Source organism: Pseudopipra pipra, chromosome 10 (genome assembly GCF_036250125.1).
Source record: "Pseudopipra pipra isolate bDixPip1 chromosome 10, bDixPip1.hap1, whole genome shotgun sequence".
NCBI lineage: Eukaryota > Metazoa > Chordata > Aves > Passeriformes > Pipridae > Pseudopipra > Pseudopipra pipra.
The window spans coordinates 8,439,313-8,464,217 of record NC_087558.1 but is presented as its reverse complement, the minus strand read 5'-3'; the positions used below and the strand labels follow the sequence as shown (position 1 = coordinate 8,464,217).

The window sequence follows — 24,905 nt, the reverse complement described above, 5'->3', positions numbered from 1 at the left end:
GAACCCTGGATTCTGTGGACACTGCACCTGGGAGGCCATGGATGAGCACAGGCAGAACACACACTAACTCACACTCATTTAGGAGGTCTTGGGGACACAAAAGGAACATTTATTATGACAATGAACTCCTGAGAGACAGGAGCAGAAGCACTGCAACCCACAGATCTAAAAGGGGTTTGGTTAAAACACAAACAGAACAAAACACACCTCAAGAGAGCCTGAGTCCCTGAACACCCTCATTTGATGGCCATCACATCTGGTCACAACTGCACTTTCACAGAAAATCAGGAATGGCACAATTTGCAGCACTGCAGTACCAGCAAATATGACCTTCACAGCCACATCAGACTGTGCTCACAGAGTTATCAGACAAAGAATTACACAGAGCAGAAGGAATTCCTGTTTGGAGGTCAGCAGACAAGCTCCCTGCTGCACATGGCAGTGATCTTCACAGCTGTGTTCACAACAGTAACTCCCAGCATTCCTACACTTAGGATTTCAAAAAGAATATTTAGTCCATCCATTATCCTGAAGCAGAACAAGTTAACACCTTTAAAGTTACTTCAAAAGGTCACATTACAGAGGTTTTACTTAGGATCAGATGAACTAGACAATTTTCTTCCCTAGAATCTGCTGAGAGCTAGCAGTCCTACATATTGTTCAAAGACTGTCAGAAAGAAGAACCAAGAGTAACCCAAACTTGTTTCTAAAGAGTGAAGCCTCAGCTCTGATTTTGGAGGGGTGCTGCTTCCTTTATTCTTCACTAGTTAGACACAGAAAACTAGGACCATGCTTGAACTACGATTTATGGAACCATTAATATAATTTTAAAAAAACCAACAACAACAGCATATAAGCCTGGAAACAGCAATTCTGTTTCATCAGCTTCAGAGTTCAGTGTAAAGTAACACTGGGTGAGCTCCTGCCTGGTGAACACAGATTTTTATATTTATATCCACTACCTGGAAGGGAGATACACACGAATCCCTCTTCTCACTTTTCTCCCTGTGGAGGACAATTATGACCATAGTTTCATACCACAGTAAAACTTGGCATGGCAAGGCAGTAATATTCTCTGAAAACCTAATACACACCCTTCGGAAACACAAGGCAGGAGAGACAATGCTTTAGAAAAAAAAAATAGTATAGAGAAATACAAGATATTATTAATAACTGGGCTGCAAATAAAGTATTTTCATAAGGTAAGATCCGGGATCTCAATAAACATAATACTTTATATGATAATGGCCCGTTTGATGTAATAAATCAAAAAGCAACTGGAGTGCAGAATGATTCGGCTTGATAAAAGAAAAAAAAAATCATACTATGATGCAAATTTTCTTATGGATGCCAAAAATATGGGTATTTTGGAATGGCTCCATGACTGTCTGTATATGAGATATGTAAATATATACACACACACATTAGGGTAGAGTGGGAGTACTACCTAGTGAACGTAAGGACTGTCGGGCAGGCTAGATGGCTCTAGCAGTTGCCTATTGTCCTCCCCTCTGTGCCTGCCTTCAGCAAAGTCACCTGCTGAGCTGACTGAACCCTTATCTTCTTCCATCTAGAAGGACAGAAAAGCAACAAATCTTATAAAGCACCACGCTGGCATTGCTTTAAAACAGTTACCATTGGCATATGAGCTTGCAATTCCCAGATCTGCTCTCGAGAGAACAAGGCATGTTTACAAGGTAAAGAGGCAATTTCTTCCCGTTAATCCGTGGATCAAACGCGGTTTGTCAGCGCACAAATATCAGAAGTGTTTGGTCTCTTTGTGCACCACAGAGTACGAAAGGGGGAAACCCAACAAATTTGAAATCTGTTTCAAATTTTCAGATTTTGCACTTTTATTTGTTTTCCCCCTTCTAACAGAAAGGACCATTTCAGTTTGTTTGCCTTATTACAGGTTATTTTACGTGCCACAAGACGGACATTTCAACTCAGAGTTAATCACACTGAGATATGCAGTTGGGACTTTGTGGAACAGGAAATGTATTTAATCCTGTACACCAAGTTAGGAGCACTGCAGCATATCTTACCGAGCCCAGGTCTTGCTGCCAACATCTGATGCCACATGGACATTTCAGAAAATATATGAAATGATTATTACTATTCCACAGCTAAGTTACAACGTGCTCCCTTCTGTAAAGCTCACTGTCCTTAACCCTTAATATACTGTATAACAAAATCCCACGCAATTAGCTTTAAAATTTTAAAATATAAGAATATTCACATCTAACAACTTGCCTGGCACTTATGTTTTCAACACTTCTCTAGTTTTTCTACTCTTTGTCTCTTTGAATCAAATAAACCTAAAAATGCCAAATTATTTCACTATTTCAAAGTCATCAGACAAAAGTATCTTCAGGTAAGTAATATGTGCACTTTTGTGACTGAAGACAAATACAAATGGTAGATTTTTTTCTCATTTATCCCCTCCTCCTGTGATAGATTGAATGGATTAGCTAATGGATCAGCACAAAAGTATGCTAACAAAATGTACAGACCTATAAAGGAAGAGATTACCCCTGATCAAATTTTAGCATATTAAGGTGTCCTAGTACACCTCACTAGTGTGCTTACACTTGGATAGTCCTCTTGGGAATTTCATGTTCCTTACAGAAAACATGCTGTAAAAGGACAGAGACCTGTCTGCTCTCAACTTGACAGAGTTGGGCTGGGTCAGATCTGAAAGCTGTCAGGAGGAGAATCCTATGAAACAGGAACTAGAGTTAAAAATACAAACAAGTAATGAAGGGCTTAAAGCCAGGGCCAGGAGCCTGGAGTTCTGGAGACAGAGCAGATCTGGACAGAGATGAAGGGAAAACCAGGCAACAACAGACTCGTGGGCCTGTAGATGGGGAATGAACAGGGCTTGACTGTGATGAGGCACATGCTACAGTCAGAGTCCCGGATATACCATTATGCACTGACAGCCTTCTCTGTAAATTGACCCCTTTCTTGTGTTTGACATTTCCCTGTAGCTCATAACACACTGTCCAGAAGTAAAAACTCTATAAACACAATTAATCCCATCAGCAAGCAGAAGTAAAACATCTGTCCGAGCAACACTTCTCACATGTGGCTTAAGATTTCTGACAGTTCTTATAAAGCAAAGAGACATGTAGACATACATGCAGACACAAAACTTTATTCACAAATAAAAAAGTGGAATGAGATACAATGGGGCCCAGTAAGTCCCCTAAGATACATATTTCACACATTCTAAGAACAGGAGAGACAGCTATGGAGGAAAGCAGTGCTCAGCCAGACTCCAGCTGAGGAAAACACCTGCACCTGAGCTCTGCTGCCTCATTTCCTTTTCATCCCAAGTTACAAAAGTGATAATAAAGTTCAGAGGCAAAAGTTTAACACACAAGACTGCAATTCTGACTCACAGGAATCACATGGACACTTAGAAGACTCCCTTCAAAACTTCTAACTCTACATCACAAATGTATTCAATACAAACTTGAACATTTTTTGCACACTGTGAAGCCTATAGACATAAAAAAAATATTATAACATCATACTTGTCTTTTAATTTGCATTCATAAAGGGATTTTTTTTTTGCATCTCAACAGAACAGTAAGCACATTGGCAGAACAAGGCGTAACTCAGTTTAACCTGGAGTTATGGTCCTTTTGAGGATTTTAATACATATTTACAAACAGAAAACTGCCAAAGTCTGTTCATCAACCCACATGGATTCTGCATCACAAAGGATGCGATTACTGGGTGGGCAAGTACAAATGAGGTGTGACAGATTAGCTGCTCACAGCCACATATTCACTGAGCAGCTGTTTTGTTTCCTGCTCCTACAGTTTTCCTTGCTTTTTCTGCCCTACTGCTTCAGGAAAATAGCTGCCCTTGACACCACAGAAACTAACCCGTGGTCTTCACTTTAAATAGGCTTTATTTAGTATAGTGAAGTGAGCAGTTTCTGTCTACTAACTGATCTTCCTTTTTTACTATTTTAGGTAAGGATCCACAGGATTACTTCTGAACTTTGTCCAAAGACAGAATAAAGAACTAGAGAAACTCAAATCCTTTTTGTTTCTTGTTGCACTTTACACGTTCAGTTCCATAGTATAAGGCACTCAGTGCTTGTATTTCAGGTATTATTAGATGCTCAAGTGTAAAAATTCTGACATACAAGAGAACTGGATTTGTATAATCATTTGTTACTCACAGACAAAACAAATTTCCCATTTTTTTCAACCCCTTCCCTAAGTGTAATATGAAGAAAATCATCTCAAGTTAGCAAGAATTCTCCTGGTTTTAGCCTTATAGTAACTACAGGGCTGCACTCCTAGACAGCTTTATTTTTCTTTGACTATCCAGTTGCATAACCCTCAAAATGTGTTTAGTTTTGGAAAGTTTAACAGAATCTTCTGTTACAAAACCTTTGGTGTAGATCTGATGCGCCATGTAATTCACTCTAATAATTCACTGAGAAAACAGAGACTTACTGGAAATATATTTGTCCAAAGTAACATATTTAGATGACGCTGATAAACCAAGAAATTTAAAAGCTAACTTGTAAAGGCTTTTGCAGAGCAATTCTCCAACTCAGTTATTAAGTTTACTAATGTTAAATCATTTACTAACATACAGCACTCTGCCTGTTTTGATAGTGCTGAATTAAAAACAAAACCAAACTAAACCACCCCACCACTACCTCCCTGGGTGTTTGGAAATCCAAGGTGATGTGTTTCAGAGTGGGGCCACTAACAGCCAAACACAATGGCCATTTCAAGTTTTGCCTTGTAAAGATGTAGTGCACTCTCAGAGGAAATACAAAACTCTTCTCTTTTGGTTAAATAAACGGCAATTAAGTCCCAAAAATGTAGGTTGGTTGGTTCTTCTAGCACCTATTTGCACATTTTTAACAACAAAGTCATCTTAAAAAAATATTTAAAAGTAATCAGATCTTTGCCTTAATTCTTGCTGTGGAATATAGAAGTAGATAATGATGGGAGCAAACAGGTGGAGACGTTGCTGATGCATATGAATGCTTAAGTCTTACAAAAGAGAATCAGCATTTGACAGCATTTCATGTGCTGAAGTCGGTGCATTTGAAGAGTTTCAGAATCACGTTTTACCTACACAGACACATGTACACTTTGATCTTTTTTTGAATAATTTTCTGGGACTTTGTAGCCAAATGCCTTTAGGAATATGTATCTACACACATTGAAAACAAACAACACTCACTTTATAGCTGCACAAAACAAACACAAAAAGCCTTAGCTGCACAAGGGTATGTAAGCACCCAAGCTTAAAACATTTTCCGCTCTTTCAACACAACTGAAAAGCAAATTAAAATGGACAAATAACTCGCAAGAAACTGCTGCCTGAAATACATGGATTTTCCTGTCACGGCCTCATGAAGCTGAAATTATCCAGCATGCAAAAAGCACTGTTAATTTTTACCATAAAGAAATCAAAAGCATTATAACCATGCTAGAAACTATGATTATTTAACAATGGATGCACGAACAGCTAGATCTGTATTCTGAAAGTTGAGCATCATGCTAGGGATGTTTTTTCCTACAAAGAAAAAGCACGTCTAACACATGCTACTTAGGAGAAGCATTTGGCTCAAAAAACACAGAGCAAAGCCAAGAAATAACCAAACTGAATGTTTCTGCACTACAGGTATTGCCCTCTCAACCCACTAATATTCATGCCTCTTCCCATCTCTCTCAGCACTGGTTAGTTCACCTTCAGCATGCATAAGAGTTGATGAGGAACTGTCCCTCCTACTCTACCTAATTTTGCTCAGCTGATTCCTTGCCCTGGACAATGGCTGCAGTGCGATGAACTCGTCACTTAAAGCAACTCTGTTGGAGTACATCTACAATTGGACAGAGAAGGGATGGAACATACATGTCAGTAAGTAGCAGCAGTAATTTTCTAAGAGAAAGACACAGGACAACACATTGTTATTTAAGTGGAATACACATCATATACAGAACACAAGCCTGGTACCTTCAAGACAGCTCCTGGGATAATCACAGCCAGTTACTGTTTGGTAGGACCAATCTTAATGTACTTGTGCTTTCAATACTGAGAAAAAAGGCCTATACACCTCTACATCTGTGCTTTATTCTGCATTACTTTCTTCCCTCAATAGTGCTGTGATTTATATTTACCCAAAGATTTATATTTTGATTCACATTTACCTTGCTGTCCATTTCCCCCTATATGATTCTGTAACAGACCTACAGTGAGAAATTGCCCATAAGCTACTTTAGGGCAACTGACCTCAGACAAACACAAGATGGCTTTTCTTTAGGTCAGCAAAAGCCCCTTGGAACACAGCAAAAATAAAATAAAGTAACACATTCACCTTAAGTGCATTAGTTAAGGTAAAGTTAACAAAATTCATCCCTCTATAATAATCAACTCATACTTGCCTATCAAATTTTTAATATGCTTATTTCCCAAAATGAAAGGGCGAGATATAAGTTGCTGTGACAGAACAACATTTACATTTAAAAGTTTATCAGGGGTTTCCCATATCAGTTGCATTTCTTCGCTTTGTTATTAATAACTTTGCTACAGGTAACATCTGACTGATCAGACAGACTGAATGTTGATGCTATGACCTTATACTAACAAAAAGATAAAATCAGGTTTCTTATATATTAAGTAGTGGTAAGGCAGGTGCCTACAGATACAGTGAATTCAGAGCAGTAACTCAGGTAAGATGCACAACTAACATGCTCTTGGAATCTGAAAAATTAAAACAACAGAGGCAAGTGTTTCATTTTCAGCTGAGGAACCTGTGTTTGCAGAGTGCTCCTGGGAAGAGTTTAGAATATAAATGATGGCAGTCAGAAACAAATAACTGAAATAGCTGCAATTTAAAACCAAGTGACTAATTCAATAACAATTTATCTCACCATGATAAAAATGTAGTAACTGTAAACTTTTTCTTTCCCCCAATATGAAAATATAATAATTCAGTCCTGCAATTTAAAATAATTAAAAATATTCAGCTAGACACAGGATGCATCTTCACTATGAAAAACAGCATTTAAGAAAGCAATATAAAAGTTTCATATTTACTCTTTTAATGACTCTTTTAGTTGCTCTTTGATGACTTCCACAGAAGTCATCAGCATTAGTCAGCACCCCTTGCATTTGGGACATTCTCCAAACCCTTTCTATCTCAAAGTTAGAGCCTCTTCCTCTGCTTTGAAACTGAAATAAAAATATTTACTAGAAATTTTAAACACATATAATGAAGAAGCACAAATGTTGTCAAGAAGGGAAAGAACGCTAAGTTGATCATCTGCTCCTCTTCACTTATTTGTACCTTCTCACTTCAAGAATAGAAAATGAAATTCAATGGAGCTGATTGTCCCATTAAAAGTCAGAGTGGGAAAATCTCAAAAGATTAAACCTTGAGAAGGGAACAAAGAGGTGTTTTCTTGTCATAAATACATTTTTAGCTATGATTTCACTATCAGACACACACAGAGAAACTAGTGGATGGCTGCTGAAGAATTTCTGGTCAAATCAGATTGTAGCATCAGGAATTAAGAGTTTTCAGAAAAAAAGACAGTATTTTGGTAAACATACACCCTACTGCTGACTCTGTCAAATGCAATGTAGAAAGGGAGTAAGAAAAAAAACCAAACAAAGAAACCCCCAACCGACCAAACCTAATGGAGATGCACAAAGCAAAATCCCCATGGCTAGGAATCAAGCTATAGCCACAGGAAAGATGTTAGACATTCATCAAGATTCCTTTTTAAAAATAAGAAGTCCTACTGTGTCCTTGACAACACAACTGCAATGGAAGTAAACTGAACGTAGAAATTCTTTAGAACTGATTCAGAAAGCAAAAGAATGCAGCAAGAAGTATAGGGATAAAGGTAAATTGTGGCTTTTTGGGTTTTAACTCAAGCACTTCAGGAACATGAGAAACCTCAACAACCACACTGATACAAAGCCAAACAGCAACAGCTGATGCACAGGAAGGAAGGAAAAGGAAGTGTTTGATAAATATTGCCACTAGTTTTTCAAGAAGAAAAGACAGGTAAGTATCATTACCTACTGCATTTTTCCTAAATCAAGACCCTTTAATCCAAGAAGTGCAATAGTGTGCAATCCAGAGTCTGATCAAGCCTAACTCAAAAGTCTTCTGAAAGCTAGTGGTTACTTACCTTGACTTTTAGCTACTAAATTCTGAGACAGAAAAAAGCAGCTAATATTCCAGTTTTGAAAAGGGAATAATGGGATATTTTAGACAGCAATAGGCTTGTCAGGATAATGTTGATCTGAGGCAAAGTAAGAGAATGTCTCACATGGATTTTTTTTAAACACACAAATTAGAAGTGTAATATAATTTAAGTAAATCAACATGCACTTACATCAAAGTAATCACAAGGTTAGATGCTAAAGATAACAGCACTGATGTAATGTAGTCGGGCTTCTGCATGGCACAGAGCTCAGAGTAATTTGGATTAAGCAACTAGGACACCACAAAATCAATCTGGCACACAGATGGACTAAAACCTCTGAGAGGTTTCAGACCATAGCTGTGTATGGAATATCTTTGTCAACTGGGTTCTTCATTCACTGCCACTGTTTTTTGGCCCTGTGCTGTTTGACCTCTCATCAACGACCTGAAAGAAACCAACAGCAGCACTTGCAGATGAGTAGAAGAAGCAGAAGATAACAGGTTATTGATGTATATTATTCTGTGAACTGAATACAGCCGGGGGATTCACTATTTCCATACTTGGCACTGATGTCTGCTGTGCTGGAATATGCTGTCCACTGGCAAAATCCAAAAATCAAGATGAGGTTGATAATGTTGAAGAGAAACACAAGAATCATGAACAGACTGTAAAACAACCTTTTTGACAAAAGATGCAAGTCCAGTCTACCTATTAGTGTGAAAATGAACAAACCTAACTGATCACAAACTAACCTTGATCACAAACCTAACTGTGAATAAACAAAACACTGTAACAGAAGGCTTCTCAGTTTAGCAGAAAAAGTCTAAAAAGATGAGATGGTGGAAACTGAAACCAGAGAGAGAGTCATTATGAGAACAATGGGTCAGGATGACTTCTCCCTAACTGTCACTAAAAAGAAGACAACAGTCAGAGATGAGATATTTACCTAAAAGACAGCCTAATTTCAACAGAATAATTTAAAGGATTCTTTGAAGACTGTGTCAGGCAAAAGAGAGATTCTATTATCACAGCACATCTCTAGACCTCGTCTATGAACCTGTGGAACTGCCACATGGGTAATTAGCTTTAATTACAGGATCAACAATCAAATATATAGCATATAATAGGATCGAGATTTAAGAGATACTAATTAAAAAAATCCTACTAAAGTAATTTTAAAAATTGTTTCCAGCACATTTTAAGAACTATTCCATACTAATTACAGTTGCAGCTTCTAATATCTAGACAAAAATGAGAATAAGTTACTGTCTTTAACACAGGACAAATATGTGCAGTATGATCCTCTCATACAGCTGCAAGTTGAGATGTAAAAGACTGAGTGACCTCTTCATATATAATTCTGTTCTTCTTATTATCAAATACTTAAACATAAACATTACTGCCTTGTAAAATGGTGTCCTCACTTTTGTAATTTTAAATTAACAACTGTATTCTGAAATGAGAACACTTCTATGCATTAAACACGACAGCAATGTAAGAGGATAACTATTGGTCAAGTTGGATACAAAAGCATAGTATTACCTGAGCTTTTTCAGTACTTGTTGGTTGCAGATGTCTGTACAGCACTTTCTTCACAACATCAATAAACAAACAAGCAACTACTATGAGGATTATGGCAAACCAAGCAGAACCACTTGACAACAGTTGAACAAATACAAAGTACATGTCCTGGGTATGTAAAAATGGCCTGAAAAGTTAAAAGAAGTGGCAGTTACTAAAAGGAACTTCTAGAAACAAAAGTACAGCACAGGCTGTCTCAAGTGTACCTATTTCACATCAGGCATTGAGTCTCTCAGGATGCAGAGTCACAACTGATGGTGCCCATGTACAAGTCCAGCAACATGTTGGACCTGACCTGCAAAGAAACTCTGGGGAGGGAGGGTACTTAACTTTGGAGGGAAAGGTTCTGATTTAGTTTTAAATTGTGTTGCAGGAAATAAACCATCATCCTATCCCCCCAAGACCCCAAAAATACAAAGCAAAATACCCCCCTTCACTGATTCAAACCCAGCATCTTCATTTCTGTTGCAAATATTTACCTATTACATAGCACCTTTGGGAACCTATCTACTTCTTATGAGCAAATATGCCTTCATAGTCACAGGCTGACAGAGACAAGCCCTGTCTGTCCTTGAGCACAGGACAGTGTAGTAGCACTGCTCAAATTTTTAAAAGGATCACCAAAAGAAAGTGCCTGCTCTAGGTTTAATTTTTTTTTTTTTTAAAAACCTGTCATAAAATTAAGAGCATGATGGTACAAGATAATCCTACAGTGTTTTTTCATAGTTTCATTGATCTTATGTGCTATAGAAAGGGGGGAAAAAAAGAATCACTCACCAGATAATTCCCCCATAAAACAAGGAGAATATGAAATAAAATACAATGGATCCCCAAGTAACAAAATGGTTTATCCATGTCCAGAAGTGAGTTTCTAGTGCCATCTGAAACAGAGATAATGTCAGTGAGCTTCCTTTTTTCACCAACTTCACAGAAAATTATAAATACCAGTCTGAACATACTTATGAACTTCCAGCCCAAACACTAAACATTGTTGTGACACACAAAAACTAGAGAAACATTTCAACCACCATTGAAACTAAATGTAAAAGTCACTTATCTGGAACCACCAAGAATCAATTACTTCTGTATAACTTTTGAATCAATTTTAAATTATTGCTTTATTACATATTTGCCTATATTTCCAAACACAGAGAGTAGTCTGTGCAATATCATACCTTCATTGTGACAGTTATAACCATAACGGTGAAGACCAAAGTACCAAATGTCCAGTTTCCAAACATCTAAGAAAAGGGCAAGGAAAAATCATGGAAGATAAAAAAATCAATTAAGAGTGTTCCCAGTAAGTAAGTTAAGATTCTTCTCAAGTCAACTACACTAAAGAAATTAGTCTGTGGACATAAGCTTGTGACAAGTAATCATCATGAAAAAGCAAGGAGGATACAACACAAACTACTAGGAAAATAATACAGCTTATGATAAGAGCAAAATTAACAACCCAGAAGTCATCTTTCTTATTGGTTCAAAATAAATCACCACAAAGGCTACATGAAATATGAAAAAAGTTCAAAATAGTAATATGAAATGACAGGAATATGAAGATATCAATTTGATCAGTTTTGATAAGCATCCAATAGAAAGGAAATACTGGGTGGAAGGTATTCATTTTCACATAAGTGCAAAACACTTTTGAGTTTAAACATTTTCAGATAATTTCCAACATGCAGCATCACCTGAAGGTTCACTTTTTACCCCAAGCACAATTTTACAATTCAAAAATAATGGTGCCATTGCATTTTACAAGGAAAATTGTAAGGAAAAGACACTTTGTTTCAAGGCTAATAAACCCCAAAATAAGCTTACATTCTAAACCACTTAATCTGTCACTTTTGTATTCTCCTGTGCATGAAAATTAAACTATCAAAACTCTGAACAAGGTCTACAACAATAAAATCTCAGCTCTGACAACCAAGCAGGGATGCTGAGGTTGTATCTATCTACACACATGCTGCTCACACAGAGCTGCCACTCTACAACAGGTCCAACTGCTCTGCTCCGGGAAGCAGGCTGGGTGCTGAAACAGAAAATGTTGCTATTTTGCAGCTATTTTTGCCACTGACAAACTTAACAATGACCAAATCCTCAACTTTGTATTTCCTGGTAGCAGATTAAGCAAGCAAGGAGGAAGGTACCACATGCAGACAGGCAGAGTCATCCTACAGTTGATGTGTCAGTACGGCACAGAGGCACGGAACTGGGATTCACACAGTTGTAGTTCTTGTTACAGAGCTCTGACAGAAAAATCCCAACAGCCTGATGACAGATCTCACAACTGCTTTTCTTGTCTATACACTAAGTACAAAATTGAGGCAGCCATGAGTCTGGATTTACTGATAATTTTAAAGATCTCTGTTACAACACGTCTTCTGAAGCCTTCGATTTACTTGTCATGACGTGCTGGTTGTTAACTGCTGCAATAGTAACCTTAAAAGTGAAATTAAACTGCTCCTGAGTGACCTGTGAAAGAAAGTGTCTTTGCTAACACTGCTCTCAATGGTCACAGAGTTAGAACACAAAACACAAACGGGTTCTTGCCACCATTTTATTTTTGAACACGTTTACATTGCGGATGCTGCATCCTTCAATCCTATGAAGTAACAGATACAATATTTTGTATCTCCTCCTCTTCTAAACTCTTACCATTTGCCTGTTAGGTTTCAATATCTGACGACATGCACAGCATGAAAAAGGGGGGAGAAAAAAGAACTAAAAGATCAAGTAGTTGCACAATGGGTTGAGGCAAGCCTAACAAACACCAGGATTAACAAATTATTTACAGTCTCCTCTATTCTGCTGTGCTCCAAACCACGAACCTGGAACAGAAATGTGAGGCCTTGCACTAACACTACCCTGTATCACAGATTTGCACAGGTGACCACTTCTTGAGGACTTCTTACTCTAGCAGCACACTAGGTTCTCTTGCCCTTAAATTTTGGCTTTTTCACTCACACGTTAAATTTGCAAGAAACTTTAAGCACTGCAGATATCTTACTGCAACACACAGCTCTACCAGTTCCAATAACCATCTTTTAGCAAACACAGAAGGCACAGTAACAAAAAACCCAGTCTCAGAATTTATCTGAAGTCATATCACATGAGAAGCCAAAGGGCATCTGTCAATTCCCCAAACTAAACAGTTGTTACTAAATACAATGGAGGAAGTCTGTTCCTGCCTTGTGGACATTTACTAAGCAATTCTGAAGTGAGGTGCTTTGACAAGTTAAGATGGATGCACCAAGACACACTGATTCATAGTCTAAAATTACCTCGTTAGAAGAGTTCTGAAGGACCTTTACCAATTCACAAGAATTTCAAATCGCACAGCTTGTAACAAATGGCAAGAGATGACACACTCATACTTCAGCTGGAAGAGACATTTTAGTCTCAGCACAACTATTTTAATGTTCTTATCAAACACCTCAAATGGAATAGGTGCTCCAGCTGCACCACTCCACTGCTCCTCTCTCTGCAGGGATGCTCAGAACCACCAGCTTTTTGATTTTAGTTCTCAAGACAACTCTGTCTACTGTCTGTAGATCACTACATTTTTAACTAAACTTCCTGAGCTCCCTGTCACCAGGTGACCACTGTGAATTCAGCATGATGCTATTTCTGTACCTTGTGCCATAATCTGCAACTCTGCCAAGCACTACATGAGAATCAGCAAGTGCTCCATGCCAATATTAAGAATGGCATAACGAGAAGCAAATGTATTTTTCCATTACTACCCAAGTTTTACAAGGGAAAAATCAGTATCTAATTGTTCTAAACTGAGCTAAATAACTCAGAACCAGGGGAAATGAGGAAACAGACTTCTAATGGTTTCATCCAAGCTCTAGGGTTTTTTCTGAATAATTCTTCCTGTAAACTTTAACATCTTTAAAATAAAGTGTCAAATTAGTATTTGATTATGTCATTAACTTATTGTCTTAAAAACATTTATTGAATAAAAAGTATAACTTGGAAGTAGCTTGCACCACTAAATTAAAAAAAAAATCTGAGTAATATAATTAAAATAATACATTTTCAGGAGAAGCTTTAAGACTTTTGTCAACTTTCAGATTTAAGCCTAGCTTTGTAACAGCTACTAAAGAGAAGCCATTGCTTGACAATGCAATTAAGTCCAACTCAAAATGAGTTTTGAATGAATGGATATAAATACTCATTTACTGACATGAAATACAATTTTGACAAAAACAGTATACAAAATCAAACAAAGTCTAAGACAACCATGACACATTTATTATCTTGAAGGGTATGTTCTTCAGGGACATACACTTTCTGACAATGTCTTACAATTTCCACACTAAGAAATGTCATTCTTGAGAGCAGACACTAATATTGACAAAGACTCTTTGATAATTATGTAGTCCATAAAATTTTTTGGACACAAGAGGATTTTTTCAAAAAAATATTAAGAAATATCACCACAAATACAGTGGTATAATAATACTTATGATATTGTACCTGGCCATTTCCCAGCAGAGAAGTGTCTTCTCCCATTAGAAGATACGAGCCATAAAAGAAAACAAATGCATGAAAGAAGCCCAAGATGGTCCAGTAAAGAAATGGTTTAAACCCCAGATGGGCATTTTTACTGATGTCTCTGCAGAAATAAAACAGATTTTGGATTTCATACTGTCTTTGTATAAACCATGAGTTATTCGCATGACATTAGTGCTACTGCTTTGAATAAATGTAACTTTCAACTGCAGCGAGACACATTTAACAAATGCTGACATATGAAAAAATACATAAATCATGGGCAAAAAAAGGATTCTCAGCTCTCATGATTTGGATCTGATTTAAGCAGTGGTCACCAGTGGCAAGGGTCTCTAATGGGTCAAATTCAGAATAGCACAAACTAGAATTCTTGTCCCTGGAGGTGGAATTGCAAGGGGAAGAAAAAGTCAGATCTCCTGATACTTACCCCCTGTTCCGCTTAAAAGACCTTTACAACAAGAGAAACATCTGAGAGACATCTCTTTTTTACAAAAACAGATGCTTTTTTCCCTCCTAAAAGCACTATGCAGTGCAACGTGTTGCCACTGGGAGGACATCTAATTCTACAAGAAATCACTTCTTTTCCCAGTAAAGGATTTTTTGTGGTGATTCCCGTAATCAGGTGTCCTAGTTTTTCATTTGCACGTCTGAGTCATTTTCACCTCCCACACGTAATGGAGGAGAAGGCTGCCAATCATGTGAGCTGACCAAGTGCTCAATGCTCTTACATTGTTAACATGACTGACATAAAAAGATCCTTCTCTTAGAATACTCCTGTTAATTAACATTTAGGATGAAAGCTAAGTAGCTGCCGTTCTACCTCATCAAGACAGTTACTAAAAACGCCTAAGTCACAGAAAAAATATTGCACAAATGTCTAATAGCAAGTTCAGAACTCTGCAGATGCCACTACTGCTGTACATGATGTGCTACTGTAAGATGCACGTACCTGTAGAGCACGGGTTTACTCTGCAATACATGCGGATGCACATGCTGCTCAAAAAGACTGTATATGAGGACAGGCAGGGAAGTGAAACAAATATTGTACAAAGTCAGGTATACACTGTCATAGAGCGTCTGGAAAGGAAAACAGAAATTATTTTGAGTCTTGTAAAGAAAAAAAGGTGCTTATGCACAGTAAGAGCAGCAACAAATCATTACTTATAGGAATTTACTTGTTAGGAAAAAACTGTACTCTCATAACCACCTAGTAACATCGAGCTATCAAATACAGAAAATCAGCTGGATAGGTTTTAAGTGTAAATCTGTGCTGCTCCTGTGTAGTTATTTACTAATTTAGTTACATATTTATTAGTTATTTAATATTATTAATAATTAGTGATTATTTATCATTAATAATTAATATTAGTACATTTACCAAGATGTAAGGCATCCAATACTTACTTGTTGTGAAAACAAACAGAAGAACTGATATAAAAATTGTGGTGTAATAAAGCACACATTCTGAAATAAAGAAAAGTGAAGGAAATAGTTAATCCTTAGTATATTCCTCACAACTCTAAAAGAAACTGTTAACTCTTACAAGCTGGTAAAAATACACATGAAAACCATAAAGCATTTCAACATTTTACAGGGCCAAGTGAAGCAATATTCTTTACTTGACAGCACATTTTGTTTATTTGTCCTTTGGGACAATGAACCTGGAAAGCATAAACTTAATTATATCTGCCTGATGAACACATCTCATATGAGAGTCTAAGCAGTATTAAAGGAGAAGAAATCCGATCATTTTCCCCTCAGTTTCTTTTTAAGAATTTCCTTGCAAAATAGATTCCATATTTCATTCAAGAAAGCCATACCCTGCTCACAAGAGCTTGTTGCATGGGAGCAGACAAAGCAGGAACCAAAACCCAACAACATAATGTTGCCTTTAAAGGAAAGGGAACAACTGAAAAGAAAAAGTGGCGCGAACGCGTTTTTCTGGGAACTCCACTGGCACTCTTGGGAAACTCACCTTATAAAAAAAGTACTGTACAAGGGTTGCTATTCTAATATAGTAAAAGTGCCCATGAACAAAAAGCAACTTGGAGAGGAATTTAAACCGAGCTATTGCATAGTCACTGTTCCTTACAGCTTGCCTTCCTTCCTTGCCCATGATTCCTGTAATGTTTGGGAAACAAAACAGAAAACAGGTTAAGTATTACAAAAACTGAAGTTTAAAAACCCCAACAATGTACATCTGAAGCTACAGTTCTGTTTTCCTGCACTTCAACATTATAAAGACTTAAGTAACTTTGCTGCAATAGAAGGTATTGCTTCTCCCACTTACAACTAAGGGAAACTGCTCATTTGATGCTGATTCAAATTAAAAAAGCCTTTATTGCTTCAGACAGAAGAAAGTTACCTATGCCAACATGTGCTTCTTGTATCATGCTCACATCATTAGCACCATCACCGATTGCTAATGTTATGGGTTTCTCTGGAGACGTTTTTAACAGTCGCACTACCTGAAAAGAAAAAATTAAACATTTTAGATTAGACAGTCTACCCACAAACCATGTCACCAATTCCCAAGTATCTTACTAGTTCCCTACCTGTAAATATAATTAATACATTTTATGAGCATGGATGCTTGGGTAAAAAACATCTTTTGCATATCACAAGCACAAATTCATCCCTTCTTTAGAAAAGCAGCTCATTTGGGCACAAGACTTATTTAAGTATTATGCCTGTCTTGAACTTGTTCTTCTGTTTTTATTTCAATATTCAGTTACATTGCTTAATTTGCTGCTTTATCACATGAAACAGTCAAGTGAAAGTTGGAACTGAAAATTTACTTATGGAGTAATACAGATTTAATGCCCTTTACTAGAAGTGCCTAGATTCTTCATATTTGTAATTAATGGAACTAATCCAGGTAAAATGCAGTAGCTAAAAGATCAATATGCTGTTATTAAAGAAAACAGATTCTTTTTAAAGCAACTTCATTATCACCAAGGGGTATTCTCAGTCGGAAAAGACACAGAAGGAGATAGGACAGAACAAGGAAAAAAATTGTTGACATACAAGGCTGTAAGATAATCAAAAAGAGGAGCAGTGAGACCCTGCTCTTTGCAGGAAAGAACTGGATCTTTAAGTAAATGCCAACACTATCTAAATACAGAGGAGATAGTTAGATGAGGCTTTTGGTTAAGGAGAATTAGTAGTTCATTAACCTCCCAGAGAGCTCCAGCTTAAGGCAGAAGCTTCACTAATTCAGTTGTAAACAGGTTGCAGAGACAAAGGTAGGAATGCAGATCAAGAGGCTTTCCAAAAACAAGAAAATAAACACCTATGAAAAAACGTTTCCCCCCTGAAGTTCCAGAAAGCCCAAGGTGGAAATATCAACAGAGAAACATTGGCACGAGGTAAGTAGAACCTGTATTGGAATAATTGAGTTGTAGTTGGCAATGACAGGGCACTGATTCACAGGAGCAGGAACTCACTTCACATGAGGAACAGAACAGTGACTAAATACAGTCCACAGCTCAGAGAAATCCACCTGACTGTGGGAATACATTTCCTAATTGCAGGTATTAATATGCAAGCTTAAAGGTTCCCCATTTTTAAGAGGTAATTACTTCAAGTACATTTAGCATTAGATCCTAGCAAGCAGCCCTACAGAAGTAACAAGGCCGCAGTGTGTCACCCAGATCAGTCCTCCTGAGATCCCCAAGGCTGGGGTAATTCAGACAGACAAACATCTATGTGAAAAGGTCAAGACAAATCCCCTGGCAAATTTTAACAGCAGCAATCAGCAGCAGCTCTGAATGACTGACATGATGATGTTTAAAAAGGTTTTCGAGCTACAGAACATGTCAAAATTAGTAGTGAGACTGCCAGCCATCTATTAACACGCATTAAAGTTAGTAAAAGATGCAGGGAATACTAAGCTGAGTTCCAGCTTAACCTTGGAATAAGTCTCACAAAAAGGATGCCTACAGCAAAAGATCATGTGCAAGGCTAGACTAAACTGCCCTGGACTTCCTTGCTTACCCTTCATGTTGTACAGCATTTGTCTCAGTGATTTATATACTTCAATGTTTAAAATTAAAATGTCACTGCCATCAAAATTACATTTTACTGTACTTCATGAGGAAAGACAGGAAATAATCTCCATTATCTGCTGGACAGGATAGGAATTATGGGAAGCAATACAAAGCATTATAAATCAAGTTAAATGACAAAATAAGAACAAGGACACAACAATGGCAAATAACTGTACCTTAAAGAGAGGGGATGGCAAAAATTTCAGCTAAAAGAATGGACAGAAGTGGACAAATGAAACAAACTGTTTTACTCATAGTAGTTACAATTTGCTTTTAACATTTTATTGAAACTAACATTATACCAGCTGAAGAGTTCTATACTGAAGGGATTCTAAAGACTGCATTAGAACTCTGATTAACTGCTGGAAGCAGGAAGAGTGACCTCAAAACAGGTCACTTGTGCTATAGTAAAACAGCCTGCCCTCTTTTGCACATCTAGTACCTCATATAAGGGTTTCCCAGTGCTTTAAGATGAAGAGATGTCTTTTCCCAAAGAGAGAAAATTTCAAAAGAAAAGAATAAATATTCTAGTCCTTTAGAGCTTAGCTTTCCAGACTGAAAAAAACTAAATCACAAAATCTAAATTTTAATTCCATCCACCTTGTATTTGAGTAAAATTAAGTACATGTGAAGGAAAAATGGTCTTAGAAGAGCATGAAGGAAAACCTCCCCTGGACACTAGGCCTCTGCTTCTCCTCCCTTTTACTTTATCCTCAAACTTGGGTATATTTTTTAAAATACTCAGAGAAGCACACTTCTTCCTTACAGGTCTGTGAACTTTCAATTTGGCTTTTTTTCTGGAGAAGTGATGTAGCAGGCAAGGCTAAAGCATGCAGGTGGCCAGGACAGCTGCTGCCTTACACAACACTCAAGAGGCAGATTTAAGATGAGCCTTTTGCTTGCACGGTGGCAGGATTTTGACTTTTCCATCCACTTGCAAATTTTCAAACACACATGTAAGAAACTTCTGAGCAAACTACTCCAGATCAACTGAATTTAACAAGGATTCAGAAGTCAGGCAAACAAACAAAGCAGTTTCAGAAATCCTTGCCTCCTCAAAGCATGGTAAAAGTACTTTAAAGGCAATCCTGATTATATTTGCACTTACCTTTGCTTTCTGAAGGGGTGCCATGCGACAGCACAACACTGCAGAACAGTTTTTGCAAACTTCCATGAACAGTTTTTCATGTTCCCTGAGTGCAAGAGAGAGGCTGGTCCCATCCACAACCAGTCCATGTTGGATAACATGGTCTTCCTTTATTCTATTCGGGGACAAAAATGTTAACTTTGTACCGGTGTCATAGAAAAATTTCAATTTGCTATAAACTCTGCTGTTGGCCAGACAGTAAGCAAAGAACTTAATCTGTTAGACAGACTGCTTCTTCAAGTCTGTTATTAATAATTTTTCTAAAAAGGCAACTTAATTTCTTTGGCACATTCATAAAAGAGATTGTCATAAAATCTGCAAATGAAAGAAAACCAAGCTAAGATCATCACTCAGATAGCGACATCTCAGGTACTTTACCTCTTGGCAAGCTGCCTCAGTTGTTCTGCACAGGTACTGTCTGACTTGTGCTGCACAAGCTCAAGGATGTTCATGGTTCTGTGGAAGTGTCCACAGGACAAACTGACACTAACAGCTGTCTCGTGCTTGTCTCCAGTGAGCACCCACACTTTGATACCAGCCAACCTGAGGGCTTCTATAGTTTCTTGGACTTTCTCCTGCAGTCTGGAAACAAGAAAAATCTCAAGTAACCAATAAAACACTTTACTAAGAAAGAGCTCACACTGTAACTCCATGTTACCACTGTAACCCCACTGCCATGACAAGTTAAGACTGTATTTCCAATGTCCCATGTATGGTCAGAGAATCACAGCCTGGCAGATGATACTCTGTTACCAGCAATAAAACAAAGGCCTTGATGAAACAAAAACTGAACTTAATCCTGCTAAGGGATCAAAAATTTGTCATAAGCATACCTTGATTTAAATTATTTACTGCAACTATTCCATTTCACATACAGGAAATCTCTCCTGATAAAACACAGCTGTACAACATCATTGTTATTAAGCCAAAATCAGTTGGTACAACTTGTGTTTGGAATGCTCAATCCAAAGAGTGGTAAACACACTAAACAAGAATAGCACAAAACTTTTGATCATAGTGGGAGAGTTTTTCACACGTTATATTTCAGGAGTAAATCCTAAACTCGCTGGGATTGACTGTAGTTGGCAGTAGCTCCATTGCATACTTGTCTTCTACTCCTGTAGCCCCAAGTAATTCCAGATCCCTTTCTATGAAGTTGAACACATCTGCTAATCTTTCCTCCCGTTGTTGTAAGGCAGTCCTGGCCTCATGAAGGCGTTTGCCAATTTCTTGATACTCCTCAGGTGTGAATCTTCTGTAGGCTACGCACAAAGTTCTTAGTCCTTTCTGTGAGAAAATAAAAGACTACATTCAGAGTAGACAAGATTCTGATCTAACAAGAAGGTGTCACCTGTAATTTGTTCACTTCAAGCTACAGAATTTATCCCAGATGAATTTTCTTCTGATCAGCTGGGCAAGCACATACACTTACCAAAGCAAATTCATCCACATGTATCCTTGTTTTGTCTATTTCTCCACTCTTACTACGAGGAAGAATGGAAGATTCTGCTCCTTTTGTGAATAAAAGCTTTTCCCCTACAAAGTAAAATAGAATAGAAATTCAGAATAATGTCATTTAAGAAGTTCTCAGCTGCAGCTTTTATGTTTTCTGATGACCTACCTGAGGGACTCTCCACAATGACACTCATTCGTCTGCGATTTGGATCAAACTCCAACACATGAAGCAATTTGTACCTGTATTTTGTGTTTTAATAAAAGAAGGAAGGGCAAGAAAACATTTTTAGAAATAGTTTTCCAAAGACAATTACTTATAAGCAGACTCTTACACCACAGACCTTTCCTCAACGTGTCATTTTAAACTCTAAAAGCAATGCTACCACTGATGAACAACAATCACTGCTATTAGTCATTGTGCAATTCATTGCTTTTCATCACTTTATATACACTTTATTCCATTTTGTAAGAATAAAAGGCTCTACCAATAGGAATAGTTTCCTGAGTACTAACTTGATACCTGGAGATTACAAGCAGCTCCTATTTCTTTATCCTTCTGTCATTATTTCAAGTGTAACTTTGAAAACTACATTTTGTTTCTAACATTTGTAAACAATTCACACTGTCAAAAAACAAGTGTGCGTGCCCTGATAACTGGACTAGTTTTTTATGTTACCACTAGTGCAGAAAATTAATTTTAGACATTTAACTTTGAAGTACTGCCAACTGACACAGATAAAATGGGTAAAAGGAGTTATGACATACTGCAGATATACAGTTATCAATAACATTTCTACTCATTTTGTGAAAGTTTGAAATATATAATTAGATTATGCACAGATGAGAGTGATTCTGGAAACTTCTAGAGCTGAAAGCAAAAACTCTAGGACTTGAATAAGCAGTTCAGTTTTCCAGCTCTACTACAGTCTCAACCTTTGAGGAATGGGAAAAGATACAAACTGTTACAACACACACCTACACAGAGTAACTCACAAAATTCTTGCATCTCAGCTACTATTGGTAAAGAATAAGATGCAAGCTGTCTTGAAGACATCAAGGGAAAAGCATTAAATAGAGCACGCTGTGGAAAGGCAAGGTTTGCTTATGAACAGAGAGGATTAAGAAGAGAACTTTACATTAATCATCACTACTGTTCTGCCCTTCAAAATAAACAAGGAATAAAAAAAAATACCTCTCTGGTTTTCCAAGGCTTTTTACTTCCATACTGTCTCCACTAATTCCAGTAAATACTACTCCAACCCTAAAAGGAAAAGTAAATAGACATTTAAGTTCCACTTTAGACAAAATGTCTATTGATGTAGGAAGGGGAAGGTGGCAGGGAAGAAAAAGAGAGAGATTCTTATACCCCATTACTGTTCTCTACTTCTAGAGAAAATTAAGAATGCTCACTTTCTGCAGTATTTTATTTGCAACACACTCTGACCACTATGATTTCCCAAGGATTTCCATAAATATTTTAAATGAGGACAGGACCCCTAGGGTTTTGTGTATTTTATATTTCCATGTTTTCCCAGTAAGCTGACAGTGCCAGGCCCTGGGCTTTACAAACGTCCCGAGCAATTTTTACGGCTGCTTTCAGCCTGGACTGCCTGCCCTAGGAAGCAATTCCTGTGTTAGGCACTTGTGGCAGCACAGCTCACCGGCTTGCAGCTTCAACTAAAGCTTTCTCATCTGGTGAAGAAGCATAATACTCCAACGGGGACGTTATTCCATTGGCATGCCAGGGACCGTCAGCACCATCTGTCTGATCTGCATTGATCTGCACTGTATGACAAAGACAAACTGCCTTCAAGAACAGTTCTTCCTCTTTCACCTGTAAGAAAGGAAAATCTTGGTTTTTAACATTTATGTAACAACCCAGTTTTGAATGCACTCAAAAAAAAATGTTTTTACTTAAAAATCTGCCAAATATTTCATGTTAAATAATCTCATCTCAACATGTTTAATAAATATTATTTGTTCAGTAGCACTTAATAGCTTCAAACTATTCAGAAATTCTGATTTATGTTGGGTTTTTTTCATGACAGCGGTGCAAGAATATTTCTCTGAAATAAAAACCACTTTCTATCTAGGATGACTAATGGTGGGAAAATCAAAGTCTCTTACCAAACCATGCCTATTTCCATCTGGAGAATCTTCAGAAAATCCCTCTGGAGTTAGTTTACCATTGACCTCTTGGTACTTTATGCCATTAATGGAGCACTCCCGAAACTGCATCTCATTTTCAGTTAATGTACCAGTTTTGTCTGTAAACACATACTCTACCTTTTGTGAAATAAAAACAAAAAAAACCAGACTTGGAATTGCATATACTTGTTATAGAAAAAAAAATAAAATAATCTCAACTCCCACTTTCTACTACACATGTTGTTTTGATCATGTAAGAATTTTAGTTTTTGCCATCACATGTCTAAACCTTATTTTAAAATTAATCAAAGCACAACCAATAAAAAGTCTGCAGTAATGAATTTTAATATTAAAAACTAAGTAGAAAATAGGTTAAAAAAAAAAAAAAAGAAACTATGTATTTTTTACTCTACCTGTCCCAATTCCTCATTGAGGTCTGAAGTATTTACTTGCGCTCTCTGGTTTGTTTCTTCATGATAGAGGTCAAGATCCCAGCCAATAAAAAAAGATCCAAGAAATTTTTGCATCTCGACAGTCACATAGAGTGAAATAGGTATAATGAAATTGTAAAGTACCAGAAAGGCCAGAAAATCTGAAATAAATCTCAGGATCTAGAAGAGAAAAAGAAAAAATGTGAAGATTACGACAGTCATCAGGTGAAACACAGTGACTTAATTGTGTTTCAATATGCATGAGGAATGACAAATTGAGAGAGCCAGAGAAGACCAAGTCCCACATCCACGAGAGAGAGACAACACATCCAGTGACAACGCAGGCATTCCCAGGTTGCCCCAGTAACACGCCTTCAGACTGATGCAAAAAGTCTGCCTTAAGCTATGACTGGATGTTTGACTTCTCAAGTTCATTAATCTTTGTCTATCCACTGAATCTGTCAGGAGGGCTGCCAATTAATATTAACTGTCAGGGTGATTCTATTTTCAAAGAGGGTCTGAAAAAAGTAACGTGTTCCCCATTCCAAACAGCATGACTCATTTAGGCTTATCTAAGGAACCATAAATTGTGAAGGCAAACAACTGATATTCCGTGCTGTCAGAGGAATCTGCAAGGACTCTGTGTTGTTTTAGGACAGCAGAGTGACAAGAGGGCTCCTGTCTGCTGGCATTCCCCAGTGAGGTGGGTGATCTGGACTACATGACAAGGGACCATGTGGATTTCCATGGCACAGACCTCGTTTATGCCTCTTCAAATCACTGTGTTCAACACTTACAATTGAGGCAAATGCCTACATAACAAGATAGAAACTTCTCTTTATTAGGTATGAAAATTTTAACAAACTCTGAAATGCAACACTACAGCCTCTCTGAAGTTTGTTTTTCATCTGGACAACAAACTCACTATCTGAATTGTACTTTGCAAAGACTCTTAACCAACCTCTGAATATTGAGCAAGGGAGATTAGAGATGAGAAAAAACAGGCCATTTCTTTCAACTCTACCAGATATTGGCGTAGAAGAACATTTTAAATAAACGGTAGATAAAAGTAGTGAACAGTCTGCAAAGCTAAATAATGTCTGTTCTTCCCAATTAGGGAGTGTTGCTATAATTACTTAACAAAAGTCAGTAATTAAGGTGTCTGACAAAAACTGAGCAAGTTCTGTGCCTAAAGAGATCTTCCATAGAGAAATCAAAAATTATGCAGAAAGCAGAAAAATACAGTGATTAGAAAAAGAGATACTTCTCAGAATTGCAGATTTCAGGAATACTCCAAAGTATCCCTCCAACCTCTACAGAAAGTGAGAAGGGCAAGCAGGAGCTTGAGCAAAATTATAGCCTTGCAAAA

The 24,905-nt window shown here is 37.4% G+C and overlaps 1 protein-coding gene across 15 annotated transcripts in view; it reads right to left on the bottom strand.

Moving 5' to 3' along the window:
• ATP11B (ATPase phospholipid transporting 11B (putative)) overlaps positions 1 to 24,905 on the bottom strand; it is a 64,910-nt gene that overhangs the window by 10,392 nt on the left and 29,613 nt on the right. For 6 of the 15 annotated variants that reach the window (XR_010433034.1, XM_064665951.1, XM_064665954.1 and 3 more), the window contains exons 12-29: positions 23,519 to 23,716; positions 23,085 to 23,243; positions 22,619 to 22,791; positions 22,150 to 22,218; positions 21,124 to 21,197; positions 20,935 to 21,038; positions 20,608 to 20,789; positions 19,881 to 20,084; positions 19,464 to 19,617; positions 16,672 to 16,774; positions 16,282 to 16,427; positions 15,711 to 15,770; positions 15,256 to 15,383; positions 14,271 to 14,409; positions 12,444 to 12,467; positions 10,961 to 11,026; positions 10,563 to 10,666; positions 9,747 to 9,912 (exon numbers count right to left, since the gene is read on the bottom strand). Coding sequence is in view for 13 of the 15 variants with exons in the window: in XM_064665951.1 (XP_064522021.1) it covers positions 9,747 to 9,912; positions 10,563 to 10,666; positions 10,961 to 11,026; positions 12,444 to 12,467; positions 14,271 to 14,409; positions 15,256 to 15,383; positions 15,711 to 15,770; positions 16,282 to 16,427; positions 16,672 to 16,774; positions 19,464 to 19,617; positions 19,881 to 20,084; positions 20,608 to 20,789; positions 20,935 to 21,038; positions 21,124 to 21,197; positions 22,150 to 22,218; positions 22,619 to 22,791; positions 23,085 to 23,243; positions 23,519 to 23,716 (2,253 nt within the window). In the remaining 2 variants the exon portion in view is untranslated. Of the gene's footprint in view, positions 1 to 1,447; positions 1,571 to 5,780; positions 5,867 to 9,746; positions 9,913 to 10,562; positions 10,667 to 10,960; positions 11,027 to 12,443; positions 12,468 to 14,270; positions 14,410 to 15,255; positions 15,384 to 15,710; positions 15,771 to 16,281; positions 16,428 to 16,671; positions 16,775 to 19,463; positions 19,618 to 19,880; positions 20,085 to 20,607; positions 20,790 to 20,934; positions 21,039 to 21,123; positions 21,198 to 22,149; positions 22,219 to 22,618; positions 22,792 to 23,084; positions 23,244 to 23,518; positions 23,717 to 24,905 lie in introns of all 15 variants that reach the window. The other 9 variants (XR_010433035.1, XM_064665960.1, XM_064665959.1 and 6 more) reach the window with 4 other exon arrangements.